The 14,863-nt window shown below is 32.1% G+C and overlaps 1 protein-coding gene across 1 annotated transcript; it reads right to left on the bottom strand.

Annotated features, from left to right (window-relative positions):
• Positions 1-4,227: 4,227 nt before the first annotated feature.
• On the bottom strand, positions 4,228-7,980 carry LOC145617341 (protein SMAX1-LIKE 3-like). The gene is made up of 3 exons (XM_081672029.1): positions 6,434-7,980; positions 5,831-6,080; positions 4,228-5,668 (listed from the first exon to the last, which is right to left on the bottom strand). Exons 1-3 carry the CDS (start codon positions 7,735-7,737, stop codon positions 4,466-4,468), a joined length of 2,757 nt encoding a protein of 918 aa, XP_081528155.1. The 5' UTR covers positions 7,738-7,980; the 3' UTR covers positions 4,228-4,465.
• Positions 7,981-14,863: the final 6,883 nt, after the last annotated feature.

Below are 14,863 nucleotides of genomic sequence, written 5' to 3'. Positions count from 1 at the left end.
CGGCAATGGAGTTTGAAAAGAGTCGACCAATTATTAAACTGTTTACCATCATAATCAAGGACAATTGGGAATTGGGATGCAAGCCTTGATGTTAGGAATAAGTGTAGCCAAATGAACCTTAGGAGTGTCTGCCATGGTGGAGGAAGGTGATCGAGGCCGAGAGAGTGAAGAAGAAGGAGATTAGGGTTTTAATTGCGAAAGAGAAAAGATCAAAACCTGACTAGTGATACCACGAGAGAATATGAGAAATATTTGTCGTGACTTTCTCATTGATTACACATCAATATATAATACAAGTGTACACTAGGGTTAGGATTAAGACTACATTTGTAATTTACAAACTTAATATATACTAGATAATTTACATAATCTAACAATAACGACATCATTGAATAACCTCTGTCATTAGCATCTGCAAAACATAGCAAATTAAAACAAATTAAAAAAAAGCAATGAATTCAACAAAGGAGGGAATCCTCATCTAATCTTAAGGGTTGGCTATGCCCTTTAATTTATTTCTTAATTTGTTCTTAGGAATTTTGTTTGAATCGTCGTTAAAAAGGGATTAGTGTTGGGAAAATCGAAGTGTTTTGAAGAACGAGAAGGCGGATAGTAATAAGGATCAGAAAATGAATTATGAAGATGAGTGGGAAGAAGAAGCAAGGAGGAAAAAGAAGATGAACAAGAAATATTTTATAAGTCGATCTTGCTCTCAAAAATCTAATAAGGAAAAATTGGTAAAAATAAAATAATCTCAACTTTGGTCATTCGCTTTAAATAATCCTAACTTTGTAATGTTTTAAATAATCTGAACTTTGAGGGTTGTTCGCTTTCTTCGATCCCAGATGACCAGTTACCTGATGAAAGGATAATTTTTTTTTTTTTCATTTTCTTTTGACCACCGTTAATGCCTTTAACTGCCTCCAAACCACCACAAACAAGGTTTTTGATGGTGGGAGAGGGAAAGGGGAAGGTTTTTATAGGGGGGTGGCAACTATAGTGGCTGTGGGGATGGTGGTGAGCGGTGATGGTAGATGTGGGGAGGGTGGTGGATCGGAAGCTGATGAAGCTAAGGGTGGTGGTGATGGTGGTGGTGGTTGGGGAAGAGAGAGAGTAGTGGCTGGATTAGGGAGGTTAATTAAGTATATTTTTTAATTACCCATTTAGGTATAAACACGTGTCCAAGTGACTAATTATAATAAGTTGGTGACCGGTAAGACTAAAAAAAGCGAATAATATTTAAAATTCGCATTATTAAAAAATATTCCAAAATTGAAATTATATTAATCAAACCAATTTAAAGTTGAAATTATTTTTACCATATTTTTCAAAATATAAAGGAAGTACTAGTGAATTTGAGTTTTATATGAAAACAATCTTTGGAAATAAAAGAGAAAACTTTCAAATTTGTTGAATCCGAAACTTATTTGACTGATGGAGTTGACACTTGACAGGTCTAGTAACAGGAATGTTTCTCTAGCTAGCAAGCTTTATCTCCTATTTGTCCAACTACTAGCGTAGATTTTCATGCTATTAACATTTTCTTCCCAACAATAATTATTCGTCTTTTATTTGCGTAGAATGAAGATCGCGAGATCAACGCAAACTACTACGTACATATTAACATATACTACGTATGTGTTACTTTGAGCTTAAAAGAGAGGGGAAAAAGGTTTATTACACCTAAGTACTTTTTCGATCGAATCTCATGTTAGTAAGATGTAATATATACTTTGTAACATCATTAATTAGGTAGGTAATCCAATATACCTTCACCTCTTTTTCTTGAGTAGATTGATTCATAAAGGCCATATACTAGAGTAGCAAAACGTTCTATATCTATTGGTTATTTTTGATGTGTTGAATGCATTGCTCTATCTCTTTATTAAAGCTAATTTAGTAATAAATAAAGCTCGTTATAAAGATTTTACCCAACAAAGATAAATAATCATGTAATTGGTGTGCTTTAACACACTATAATTTAGCTAGCCAAATGAAGGATATATATAGCGATGTAAGAAAAAAACAATTCGGTTGATTATCAATAATATGTAGTCGGTTAAGCATTACTCCCTCTGTCCCATTTTTATTGTTTCATTTAATTTATAAAGCTTTTACATAAAATGGGCTCATGGTGTTAAAAAAGGGGATTGAGTGAGTACCGTGTATAATGGTGATCTTGAGAGCCGCGAAGAAATTTGCCGAGACACAAATCTAAGCACTAATGCTTAAAATGTAAATTTAAAAAAAAAAATTGATATTATGAGAATAAATCTTTTGATTAATCCAAAACCATATTACATGCTACTATATAGTACTGTATAAAAATTAAGTCAAAGTTTCCATGTGAATAGTCTAAAAGTCAAATAATTGCATTTTTTTTTGGTTTAAAAAAAGAAAGAAAGAGAATATTCGTTCAATATTGAGTTTGACTCTTGCTTGAAAATGGTCACTTCCTCAACTATATGTGAATTTTTTTTTGGTAAAGTTTTGGGTGAGACGGACTCACGTGAGTCCACTATCATGTTTTTGGTGTTGCGGGCCTCGTGATCGAATTTAGTTAGCCCGCGTCTTTTTATTGGACTTTTGTTATTGAGCCCGGTCTCACACAAAACCTTTTGTTTTTTTTTACCATGCTAACCTTAGTAAGGTTGCATCGGTATATTGTATATGAATCAATCTCCAAGGTTTGTGGATCCTAGGGCTCCCTCTCATGTAGTCATGTATGCGTATTTCCTGTTAGTGAAGAAAATTATTGATTTGGATTATGTCTAATTTAAGCTCGACAGTACATGGTTTTACTAAATATGATCTTGATGGACTCCATTCCTCTAATTAAGGCATGATGAATTTCCATGTATACCAAATGATCCCTTAGATCATGACTTAATTGCACTTGTATTATTCCTTGGCTTCAACACAATTAATCACAAATAGCACTTAATTAATAATTTCATTCAATCACATTTATAATGCATTTCACCATTATCATAAATAAGTTTCATCAATATATCTATTCTAAATTCATATATACAGTAATTAAGCAAAGCATAAAACAGTTATCTACTGCTTAATTCTGTTTTTATTGAAATAAACATTGGTAGTTTATGACATATCGATGTCAACTTAAGAGGAAAGTTAAAGCCAAGAGACAAAAAGGAAGGATGACATATATTGGAGCAGGAAAACATCTGTTACAACTTACAAGTACTACTTTGCAAATATTCCTTTAAATTATTCTCTTTATAACTCCATTTTCTTGACTAGGAATATGTATTTATATGCTTCTTTATTATTCACACACATAATTGTACATATTACCAATAACTTGGAATTCTATACGAGAACACTAATAAGGTAGCTTAGATGCATGCATCTGCTCACATTTTGTTACCACCAATTATTCATAGAATAGATAAGATTTACTACAATTATTTGCATCTTATACACAAAGCATCTAATCTTATTTTTTCTTGATTACCTATGTTACCTTCTCACTGTGCGTGTATGTCCACATTAACTTTATTCTATAATGTGTGTGTATATATATATTCTCAATCTTCTTTTTTTCTTGTAAAATAGTACTTTGTTATTTAATTTTTTTTAATAGTTGTAAAATAATACTTCATGCAAAGTAAATTTATGATTTCTAAAGGAGAGTTAAAAAAAAAAATTAGTGAAGGCGCACTAAACATGAATCCCAATTAAAGACATCTACGTGAAATATTATTGGAATATATAAGAGGAGATTAAATTTATTTCCAAGGTACACCTCTTAAAATCATATCTAGGTGAAGCAATCTAGATTTTATATTAGGTGGTTAATACTCAAGAAGTTATTAATAAGGATATTAATTAGTTTAAAAGGCGGAAAATAATTTTGTTATACTATTGTATAACTTTAGCTGTACCCAAAATTACAACTACATGCATGAATTCAACATTTATTTTTTGAAGAGAGGATTGTACGCGTTATCCTTTATTTAGCTTGAAAATCAAAAGAAATCATTAAACTGAAATGAAAAATAAAGATGAAATAAAGGTGTTAAAAGGGAAAAAGAAAAGGCAACACTAATTTTAAGGTATGCGACCATATTCAATTCCAAATATTTTCAGCCGAAAGAAACCTTCTAATTATTGTTAAAACGTGTATTTCAACGACATTCGACTATTGATAACCCAGCAGTTAATTGGACACTAACTATAATCAACAAATCATTCCAAATATAGAAGGAAAATGAGTGATTAGAGAGATTGATGAACAGTAAAAAATATTACAATAATAGTGAAATTACTTCTTTAAGTTACTCGTATATTTACAAGTACCTAATAATAAGAGTACAATTTTACATAATTTTAGGTAGAAAATTCTTACCATTTTCAGTGATTAAAAGGAATATAACCTTACAAAAAGTTCCAAAAATAAAACAAAAAATAAACATATGCATGCATGAAGATCATATTATCACAACTCTTGGTGGCTTTTGAAGACAATACATTTATCAACTGTTGCGAGGAGCCCTATCTCATCCACGGAGTACGGACTCTCATCAACACCGGTAATTTCGTTATCATCATCGTCGTTTATTGATATGTTCAAATCTAAGGAGAGACTTGGACTAGATGTTGTGTCATCCAAACAAGCACTATCTTCCATGTTCTTCATCTCATGTTCATCTTCTTGAGGCACAACATCTACTTTATGCTTCATTGAAGGGGAACATGCCCTAGATCTTGAGCTAAATCTTTCACAACTAAAGATGATAATCGCGTCACCAAAGCTAACCTCCTCCCCACTTGAATGCTTAGAGATTTTACCTCTTTCAATGGCCTTCTTGATTCCCATTTGAGAGCAATAATCCACTTGCTCTATATCCTCGACGAAGAAAACCCTATGAGGATCATTTGATACCGCCTCAGCAAACCTTTCGGTGTAGCTACAACTTTGCTCATCTCTTAGTCTCTTATTTCTAGAATCTTCCAAAGAGTCTATTACTCTTGTAGAGGAGAAGCTACTAAGGCCAATAGAAATGAACTTGTCTTGTGATGAACCGAAAATAAGCCTTGCCAATTCCCTAGCAATCTTCTCCTTAGCTTCAATATCAATGCCTTGGAAGAACAACCATGTCTCTTCCTTGTTGTTTTGCTCATTTGATTTTCTTCGCGACTTTCCTGACCTACAATGTAATATAGTGCTTACTATATCCATTATTATGTCTTTTTGTCGCGGTACTTCTTGCTCAAGTGCATTGCAAAGTATCTTGAGATTCTCGGTAGTGTACTCCTTGAATCTTACACATTGTGACTCAATTAATGGATCCATGACATCACTTGAGGAAGTTGAGGTTGGAGTCGAATTAGGGTTTGATGAAATGAACGCGGAGGGGGTGGTATGTCTTCTTTGAAGATGATCATTGGGTGACATTGACATTGTGAATGATGTTGGTGGTTCATGGGATCTATTCGAGGTTTCGGTCACCCAAAAGTTTTTGGGCTCAAAACTTTGGTGGGTGGGTTGTAATCTTGAGTGTTGAGGATCATATGAAAAGTTCGAGGTTGAAGAAGAAGGTGATATTGAAGAAAAACTTAAGGTTCTTTCAAATGATGGTGATGATGAAGTGCATATTGAGCCCCATCTTTTGCAAAGATCTTTGACTGGCACAGAATCCTAATAGTAAAGTAAATAACAAGATTAAAAAAAATAAAAAGTTGGAAAAGAATGAGCCACTTTTACTAATTTAATTTACTTGGGTTAGTTTAGTTGATCATAATTAACAAGTTTACTTTCAATTGGAAGAAAGTTAAGTTTAAATTAGGATAAAATAATAACCTGATCATTGTTGGTAATGTTGCTTGCTTTCTTGCTATTTTCATTCTTGTATTGTTGGAGCCATGGAGGAAGACTTGAGTTGGTGGAGTCACTATTACAAGCACTACTTTGCCGGCTTTGTGACTCCATAATCGCGGTGCTGCTTGGCCGGTAACTGTCTACTCCACCACCAACACCACCACTTTCTAGCATCAACCAACTACTTCCATTCATATCCAACTTCTTGCTTGTCAATGGACTTTGTAAATCACTAGAAAAAATATAATCATGAAAATAATCAACACCTTGAAAACAACTCTATATGTATCAACTAAAATTGATCTTCACCCAAAAAAGTATACAAACTTTTTCTCATGCAATTGATAAGCTATGTATATGCAAAGTACCAATAACTAGCTTAGTATTTCTTGCAAAAAAATTTGAATTATCTAGCTAGATATAAATTTAATTATATGATCTCTAAATAGTGATGATTTAACTAGATTTTGAGAAACTATTCAATTTATAAATTTCACAAGAAAAATCCATTATTCAAAGAAACAAAAAATTTAATCATATGATCAAGGATGAGAAAAAAATACTAATTATAGTAAGTTAAATTACCTCTCAGGCAAAAGACTTAAACCCAAGCTACCGGCAGGGATAGTGATGGCATGAAGACCCCATAGCGACTCGAGCGAGGATTGACCGCCTTTACATCTCATGTAAGTTTGAAACGTTGCAATACCAAGAAGCCATAACTTTCCACTCTCACCAGCATAAGCAAGAGCCAATTTACCAATCTCAATAATCATATGTTCAATAGGGCAATAATAACTTCTCCTAGGTTGATGTTGATCAACAAGGATATTATTATTACTTGCCCTAAACTCATTAACCCATTTAAGATCATCTAAATACAAGATCACCCCTTTATTATTATCCATACAACATGTCTTAACAAGGCACTTAAGCTCCCCTACTCGTTGCTCGACTTCATCCTTTGAAAGATGACCGAATGATGCAAACGATAGATGGATGAATTTAACCTCTTTCAAGGCCTCAGGCACCTCTCCCTTTTCGACTCGATCCATTACTCCTCTTACTAGACCTTCTAAGGTTGAAAGACACTCTCCTACCACAACACTATTTCTTTTTCTTTTGTTTACTAAACTCTCAATCACACTTATTACATCTTCATTATTTTTCTCAACTCCTTGATTATCACATAACCTTGGTTTACCTACTTTTAATGATCCTATTTGAGCCATAGATAGAAAACTATTACTATTATTAGTATTAATAATATTATTGTTACAACTACTAATATTATTGTTATTACTATTACTATCCTTTGGCTTGATGATGTTATTGTTATTGTTGTTTGTATTTGTATTATTATTTGGAGTTTCTACGGAAACAGCTTGTTCTACCTTCCCTTTAACTAAGGTGCTCGAAAACCCGGCTTCGCGCATAACCCTACTTACACTAGGATCATCTAGTATAGAGATGATGAGCTGCTCTAGCTCAATCTTCACAGCCAAGAGAGGTTGTTGTTGGTTTTCAATCGAGCCTCGTCTTTGGTGGGCTTGGGCCCGTTTGAAGGCAGCCACGAGCGCGTTGGCTATGGAAGGGTGGTGGTGTTGAGCCGAGTGTGGGCCAAGCATCGGGCCGGAGGTGGAGGTGGGAAGACGGTTTAAGGCCACGTTGAAGCAAAGCTCCAAGGCCCGGCATTGGAGGGGGTGGGAGTGGGCTTGTAGGCAGGCAGCCCGAAGTAGGCCCGATGATACCGACAACATGGTGTGGGCGACGTGGAGAGGGGTTACTTGTGCGTGGCCACGCCTTTTTGCTAGGGCGACGGCTTGCTTAACCACCGCCGCCGCTTCCGTTGTAAGAGCTTGTTGGATTGTACAACCTTGTGACCTCATGGTAACAATTATTGTTGCAAAAGATCACAATAATAAGTGTGGATAGATGTAAGAGTGAGTTAGAGAAAAGCTTATAGGAGAGAAATTAAAGGGAAAAAAATAACCTTAACTTTTAGGTAGATATCAAATATCATGAAGTTAGAAGATATAAGAAATTATAGAATAAGAAGTAGCTAGGAATTGATCAAAGAAGTGTATATAAGAAAGTAAGATGAGAGTAGTAGGAGTTTATATGAAAGTGAAATAAAGATATATAATATGGTTTATAATGTATGAAATGATATGATAAAAATGATATATAATGGAGATGGATGGGTAAGGCTTAAAAATGCTTTTCTTGTGAGTGAGGTAAAAATGTGTTTGGGGGTCCAAAGAGGATTTAGTAGTGGAAAAGTGGATTGCATGTGCTGACAAGGAGTACGAAAATATTGCACCAAAATCAAAGGGAACTTAACTTTGCTCTTTATTTATCACTTAATTAAGCTTGAATTCTTCTATCTTTTTATACTAGAAATTTAGATAAAGACATGATATATTTAGAAGTGGGTCTCTTTCTTCAATGCAAAATTTATGTATTTATGAGTGTATTATGGGAACTTTTGAATGAATATTATTGGGTTATTTTCATGGGTGATTTATCCTAGAAACCTACACCCACTTCAAAGCTCAAGAGCACGACAAAATCTTATGCTTGATCTCTCTTTAATCTTGTTGATTATATTAGAAAAAGTATGTAGCATTATATTGCAATCAACAAGCTCTTATATGCTTACCCAAAAAAAAAATAACACTTAAATAGAAATAATACGGAGTATTTAAGAACCGTTTGCTTAATAATTGTTCAATTAAATTATACTTAAAATACGACAAAATGACAACAATGTTTAGACAAAGTTACATTCATTGATATAAAGTACTTCGTATGACTCAACTACAACCATCGATGTGAACTTGTCTCTGTATTATTACAATATTAAATCGATACAAATTATTTAGTTAGAAAATATGTAATGTCATCAAAATGAGTCTTTATTGAACAAGCTAAGCTCACTGTCATTGTTTATTTTCGTGATCAATTCATGTAGTGACTTTAATGACCAATAATCCAATATAATTATAAAGACAAGTTCACATTAATGATTATCGTTGAGTCACAAACTCACAATTTATGTGTAGATGAATGTAATTTTTCTTATTGTTTCTTGCACATACATAAATTTAAATGATGTAAACTTCTTGTAATTTTGCTTATTGAAACTATTTTTCTGAACTTATTTAACACTAGTACGTACGCACTACTTCTAGTTCTAAGCTAGATGATTTTAGAAATTTTCATTTTGGCGAGTTTCCAAAGTTTTTAACATCTTGCACTCTTTTATCCCTAAATGGCTACACTCTTTTACTCAATTCATTCTTAGTAATTCTTCCACTTTTTCTTACATTCACTTGTATTTTTGCACTTGCTCTTATTTTAACCACTTATTTCTTACATCATATCCACTTACCGCGTCAACATTCTATCTTTTTTTTTTTTTAATTTGTTTGCAGATACTGTATTAAGTGTTAAAATGTAGTGACTGATCGATTCAAACTACATATTATCGTAAGTTCAAAAACACAAAATCAAAATAATAACCTAATCCTAATATACATATTTCAAAGAATTAAAACCAAGGTCACCTAATCAAGACTCGTCAAAAAAAATTTTAAAACCTTCTCTTTTTTTTTTTTTTTTTTTTTGCCCTTTTTCGAGTTGCCCTTTTTCGAGTTGTAACAACTTTACTCGAAAAATAAGAGACATGAAGAAAAGAAATGAGCAAGCTAAGGAAGAGAGGGAAGCTAAGATTTAAACACTTTTGGTCCATCAGCCAACTCCCAAGGACCTGAAAAGAGAAGGTAAGGGGAACTATCAGTCTAAAGAATTTGGGAAATGTGCACCATTCTTTCTTTCTTTCTTTCTTTCTTTTATTTGGCCTTCAAACTCAAAATAAATAAAGACGAAGAATAAAGTGTATCATTTTTAGTTTTAATCGATTCCATCTACTTGACGCTACTTTGAATGCATGGGGATTATGAATCTCCACCCCAAATACATTCCCTCTATCTTTTCTCCTCTATATTATTACATAAAGTTGGTTATAAATTAAAGTTATTTAATCATGATTTTGGCCAGGAAAAAAGGGAGTAACAAAAAAAAATAAAAAAATAAAAAAAAATAAAAAAAATAAAAAAAATAAAATTGGAAAAGAATAATAGCCGATCATATATAACGAACTCATCAAATTTAAAACAGTGTGTCACTGTACTTTATCCACTTCAAATTGCACCATTTTTATTATCATGATGACCTTATATATGTGTACACTTCAAGTATATGATATTGCTTTCATCATGTTGCTAGAAAGTTAAAGGGGGTGTTCTAATGATTTTATCTTCATTTTTGTTTTGAGTTTCATGACGAGGGAGTTGTTTGATTGTTGTTACTCACGTCTCCCATGCGCTTGTTCCGAATTTTATCTTTGAATAGAATAAGAGGCCGGGTTAGGGCGAGTGTTGTATCATACACAATTTACACAAATTTATGTGATTCAATATGTAATACTGTGTTAATTATGTCCACATGCAGTCGAGTGTAGCTGAGAATAAATTTTCACTGATCTTGAGGCCAAAGTTACAAAACAAAAAATCGTAATAGATTGTTCATAGAGATGCTGACCGATTTAAGACATATTCTAACAGCGAGGAAAGTGAAATGGAGTTGGCCTTTGAAAGAGAGAATGTTTTAATGTCAAAACTAAATATTAAGTGCTAGTTATACATATCATGGGATTCTAGTCTTTGATTTAGGCAAAACAATAATCTCTTCAATGAACGATGTAATTGTTATTATAGCACGGAGTATATTAACCTTTCAAAGCATTATCAAGCATTCAGGCTAATCCAAAGATTCATATAAAAAGAAAACATTTTATAACTTCTTTATTGGAACTATAGAATTGCAAATTTTGTTGTATACATGCATAGAAAGGCATTTGATTGTGCAATATAATGAAAAGTGCAATTTAGTAGTTTTTGTAATTTTCATGCATTTCATTAACGTACACTTATAACAATTGGTCAATTGGATGAAAGGCACAACCTCAGAAACCAAGGACTTATTATTCTTGATTGGATTCACGTACTTCTATCGTATACCACTACGAATTAACTTTCCTTGATCTCCTTAATTAAAGCTAATTTGGCCTACACATGGAACACAAATATGAAAATGACGTCTTGGCTATTGGGTTAATATAGTAATTTAGATTAAAAGGTAAAATATATACACCAAAAGGCCAAATTATAAGAAACAACTTAGAATTAGAAATCCAAACACTAATGATATGTGTACTAGGAATAAGATTGAACACTTTGTAGATGATGGTTCTTTACAAGGTTGGTTCTACTTTTTTAATCCCCATTTCTACCAACACTTGCATATACACAACATTGTTATATCATCGCCTTTAATCCAAATATGAACTGAACCAGATCGGATCAAATAATGGACCGATTTATATTGGTGTTTTGTTATAAATAAGCTAGATTAAATATAATACTGATCTTAGGCCATTTGATAATTTATAATTAGCTTTTGAGGAAACAATAATCACTGTACTTAACCTATAGAAGTGGGCACAAGAATGAGATGCTAATTAATTTAACTCAATTATTTATTATATTCACAGTTAAAGTACATCTTTTAACCAATGCCGTACTGTGAAACATAGTATGGATTAGACCTAACTATTACAACAAAACATAATAAAATAAGAAATACATGCAATAATAATAATAATAATAATAATAATAATAATAATAATAATAATAATAATAATAATAATAATAATAATAAAGTAGGTACGTAATTAAGCATTAATTAGCAAATAGAAATGAAAGATTCTGCCATATCAGTGGAAATAATGTTGTCTGTCACAAGAATCTTATTTGCAAAGCTTTTGATTAAAAATATTAAAATTCAGGACATTAATGTATAATGCTAGACCATGAGAGCCTAATCCTACACCTGATTAAAAATGTAGCAAAACAAGTAGTCATTAGTATCTAAGCCAGATTGTTAAGAATCTCACAACAAAAGCCTACTGTTCTAATAACTCCTAGCTTAAGTGAACAATTCTCATGTAGGTATTTCTTTATTAGCTTGCGTGACATTTCAAAAATTGTACTTCCTTGCTCCATTGTTTGATTTTACCCAACTTTACTTTTACACTATTCACGACATTCTGTATCATCTAGCTTAGTGCATCTTTCTTTAATCATTTTCATAATTTATATGTATGTATGTATGTATAAGCAAATGTAGTTATGTTAAATTCTAATAGTTACATCATAATAAACTCAAAATAAATACAATCACAAATTTTGGTATGGAGAATAATCAAAAATATATATTGGTGGTTGAAAATCTGAAATTATAAATTGGCAAGCATGGTATATGGAAAAAGTCTGCTAAAAAGAATAGAGGTAGGAATATTATGCACACTTTAGGTGGATTTCAAAACGACTTAAGAGTTGGCTTATATGATAATGATTGTTTATCGAGTGTGTTATTGTTGGCTTTGTGGTGTTAGTTGTGGACCATAATGGGTTGCTGGTCATATTCTTGAGCTAGCATGCCTTTGCATGGAAAGGAGAGCTGAGCCACTATCACACCATATTGATCAAGGTACGTTTGAATTAAAATTAGAAAAGTAATTCAATAAAAAACACCAAAAAAAAAAGAAAATCAAGAAAAACCTCTTCTTTCACTAATCACTACGTATTATTCCTTTTTCCCAACAAACGAGAGATCTCCCTTTCATTCCTCAATCATCTTCGACTTTTACTCTCTTCTTTATTTTATCTCCTCGTCCGATTCCCATGAAAATAATTCTAACGTTAAATGGCAATTTCTTTCATGCCTGCATGTTCCAAGAAAGAAAGAAAAGCATCTAGCTAGCTAGCGTTAGGGATTGACCTAAGAAGTGGAATAGGGATCCCTTATAGAACAGTCGAATTACTATATTGAGTATTCCGATATAAACGTATAAGAACCACCAAACTCGATCATATAAGGTCGGATCATTAGTTAACTGCCAAAGAATTACGTAGTTCAAACTAAATTTAATCAAAGGTCCTAGCAAAGTTTGAACCCCCGGAAATGCAACATTATTAATCAAGGAGAGTTCATGGCCTTCTAATTGGATCCCAATTAGCTAGCGTGGCTATAGAAATAGATTATAGGAAATATTACATGCTATAAATTAAATCTCAAAACTACACGGTTGAATTAAGTCTAGTTATTAGGGAAGTCACAATTTCCATTGCAATGGTGTTAGTTAATAGATGTGTAAATTCTATATAACGTTCCATATTATGTAAATTAATAAATTCTATATGAAGATTCTATTGTTAGTCACCTTATATGATTCGTACATCTATATAACAACCCGTAAAAGTCTTTATCTAGTTTGTACATCTTAGTAATCAAGTTAAGCTGGTTATTTAATTTAATCAAATTAGCATGTATGAATTGAAAAATCATCCCTAGGAAGTATAAATCCATATAGATATGAATCATATGAAAAGGGTTTTGTTATATATGGAAGGATCGGAGAAGAAGAAGTTTGAGCTATCAGACGTTATTTTTCTATACATAATAGGTTGTACCTTGAGCAAGGTATAACTAGAGTTTATTTTTGCTCATTTGAAAAAAGCTTCAAGAATAAGCTAGCAAATCAGCAAAAATAGTCTTGGTAAATCAAAGTACTGATGTTTTTCTGCTGCTAGCTTGAAACAACTTTTTCCAGGTTAAGATCTAGCAATGATTTGCTTTTTTATTAGTTTTTTGGGGTCCTAATGATTTGTAGGTGTTATGCAAGTCTACATCAATATTATTGTGGAATACATGTATACCTAGCAACTAATTAATAAATGTACGTAAATTAAGTTATCCTTTTAAATCCACATACAATTACATGCAATAAGATATATCTTACGTGTTTCTCATCTTCTCAATCACCATTCTTGGTCCTCAGTCAAAAAGCTTGTATCTTTCTTGGCCTAAAAAGACATACAAAGTTAAGGGCACCAAATAATTTGAATAAAAAGCATATTGTAAAAAAGCTAGAAAAAGGGCATATATTTATAGTTTGAATGAATACAAGCTAAGGAAAATATAATAGTTGCTTTAAAAATACCCTCTTCCTTCTACTTTAACCCTCCCTTTTCACCCTTAATGGTTAACTTGTTAAATAAGGATTGTCTTCATGACAAAAGAAACAAAAGTTACCCATAACCCTTGGTTAAGCTTTTAAATAAACTTTGTATAATTATGGAAAAAACATGCACCAATTTAATTAAGGTGTGTGTCGAATAAATTTATTTGTAAAGTAATTAATGCTTAAGTAGGGCTATGTGTTCACAGATTGTCTCGTGTCTCTATTAGTATTGATTATTTAAGTGTGATCTCTTATTCTTGATCTTACTACATTAGCAAATAAAGGGGCAAATTGAAACGGATGAGAAGAGAAATATGAAGTTTACAATTACGTTTTGTTGTTATAGATTAGTTACTAGCTAGTATGTAAAAATGATTTTTCTTAGTATTTAAGTATTATGTCGGTATAATTCATATATAATAGATTACTCTTACTTAAGTTTACTTATTTCACAATCAACCCTTGCTTAACAACCTATCTTTATGCTCACAATGAATATTCTTTCATATATAATAAAGTAAAACACTCAAATACTAACATATATTTCAAAATAGTTATAATAAAGTAAAACACTCAAATACTAACATATATTTCAAAATAGCTAAGTATATATAATACTTAAATAATTTATTTTCATCACCAGGCCAGTTCAGATCAACTAATACTCGTATATAAAAGAACCTTAAATAACTTGTCCCCATAGACCCGATCTGATCGAGTAATTGCATTAATAAATACACCTCATATTAATTAGAGAGCTAGCATATCATTCACGGCCTCAAAATTAAACTCCTTTTTGGTTAAAGCAAATTAAGCACTCTCCAAGAAAAGCAATATAAAAAAGCAAAAAATGGCATTATCTACTC

This window comes from Chenopodium album, chromosome 26, assembly GCF_948465745.1.
Source record: "Chenopodium album chromosome 26, dcCheAlbu1.1, whole genome shotgun sequence".
Lineage (NCBI taxonomy): Eukaryota > Viridiplantae > Streptophyta > Magnoliopsida > Caryophyllales > Amaranthaceae > Chenopodium > Chenopodium album.
The sequence above is the reverse complement of the archived record's forward strand: the minus strand, read 5'-3'. Positions and strand labels throughout refer to the sequence as shown.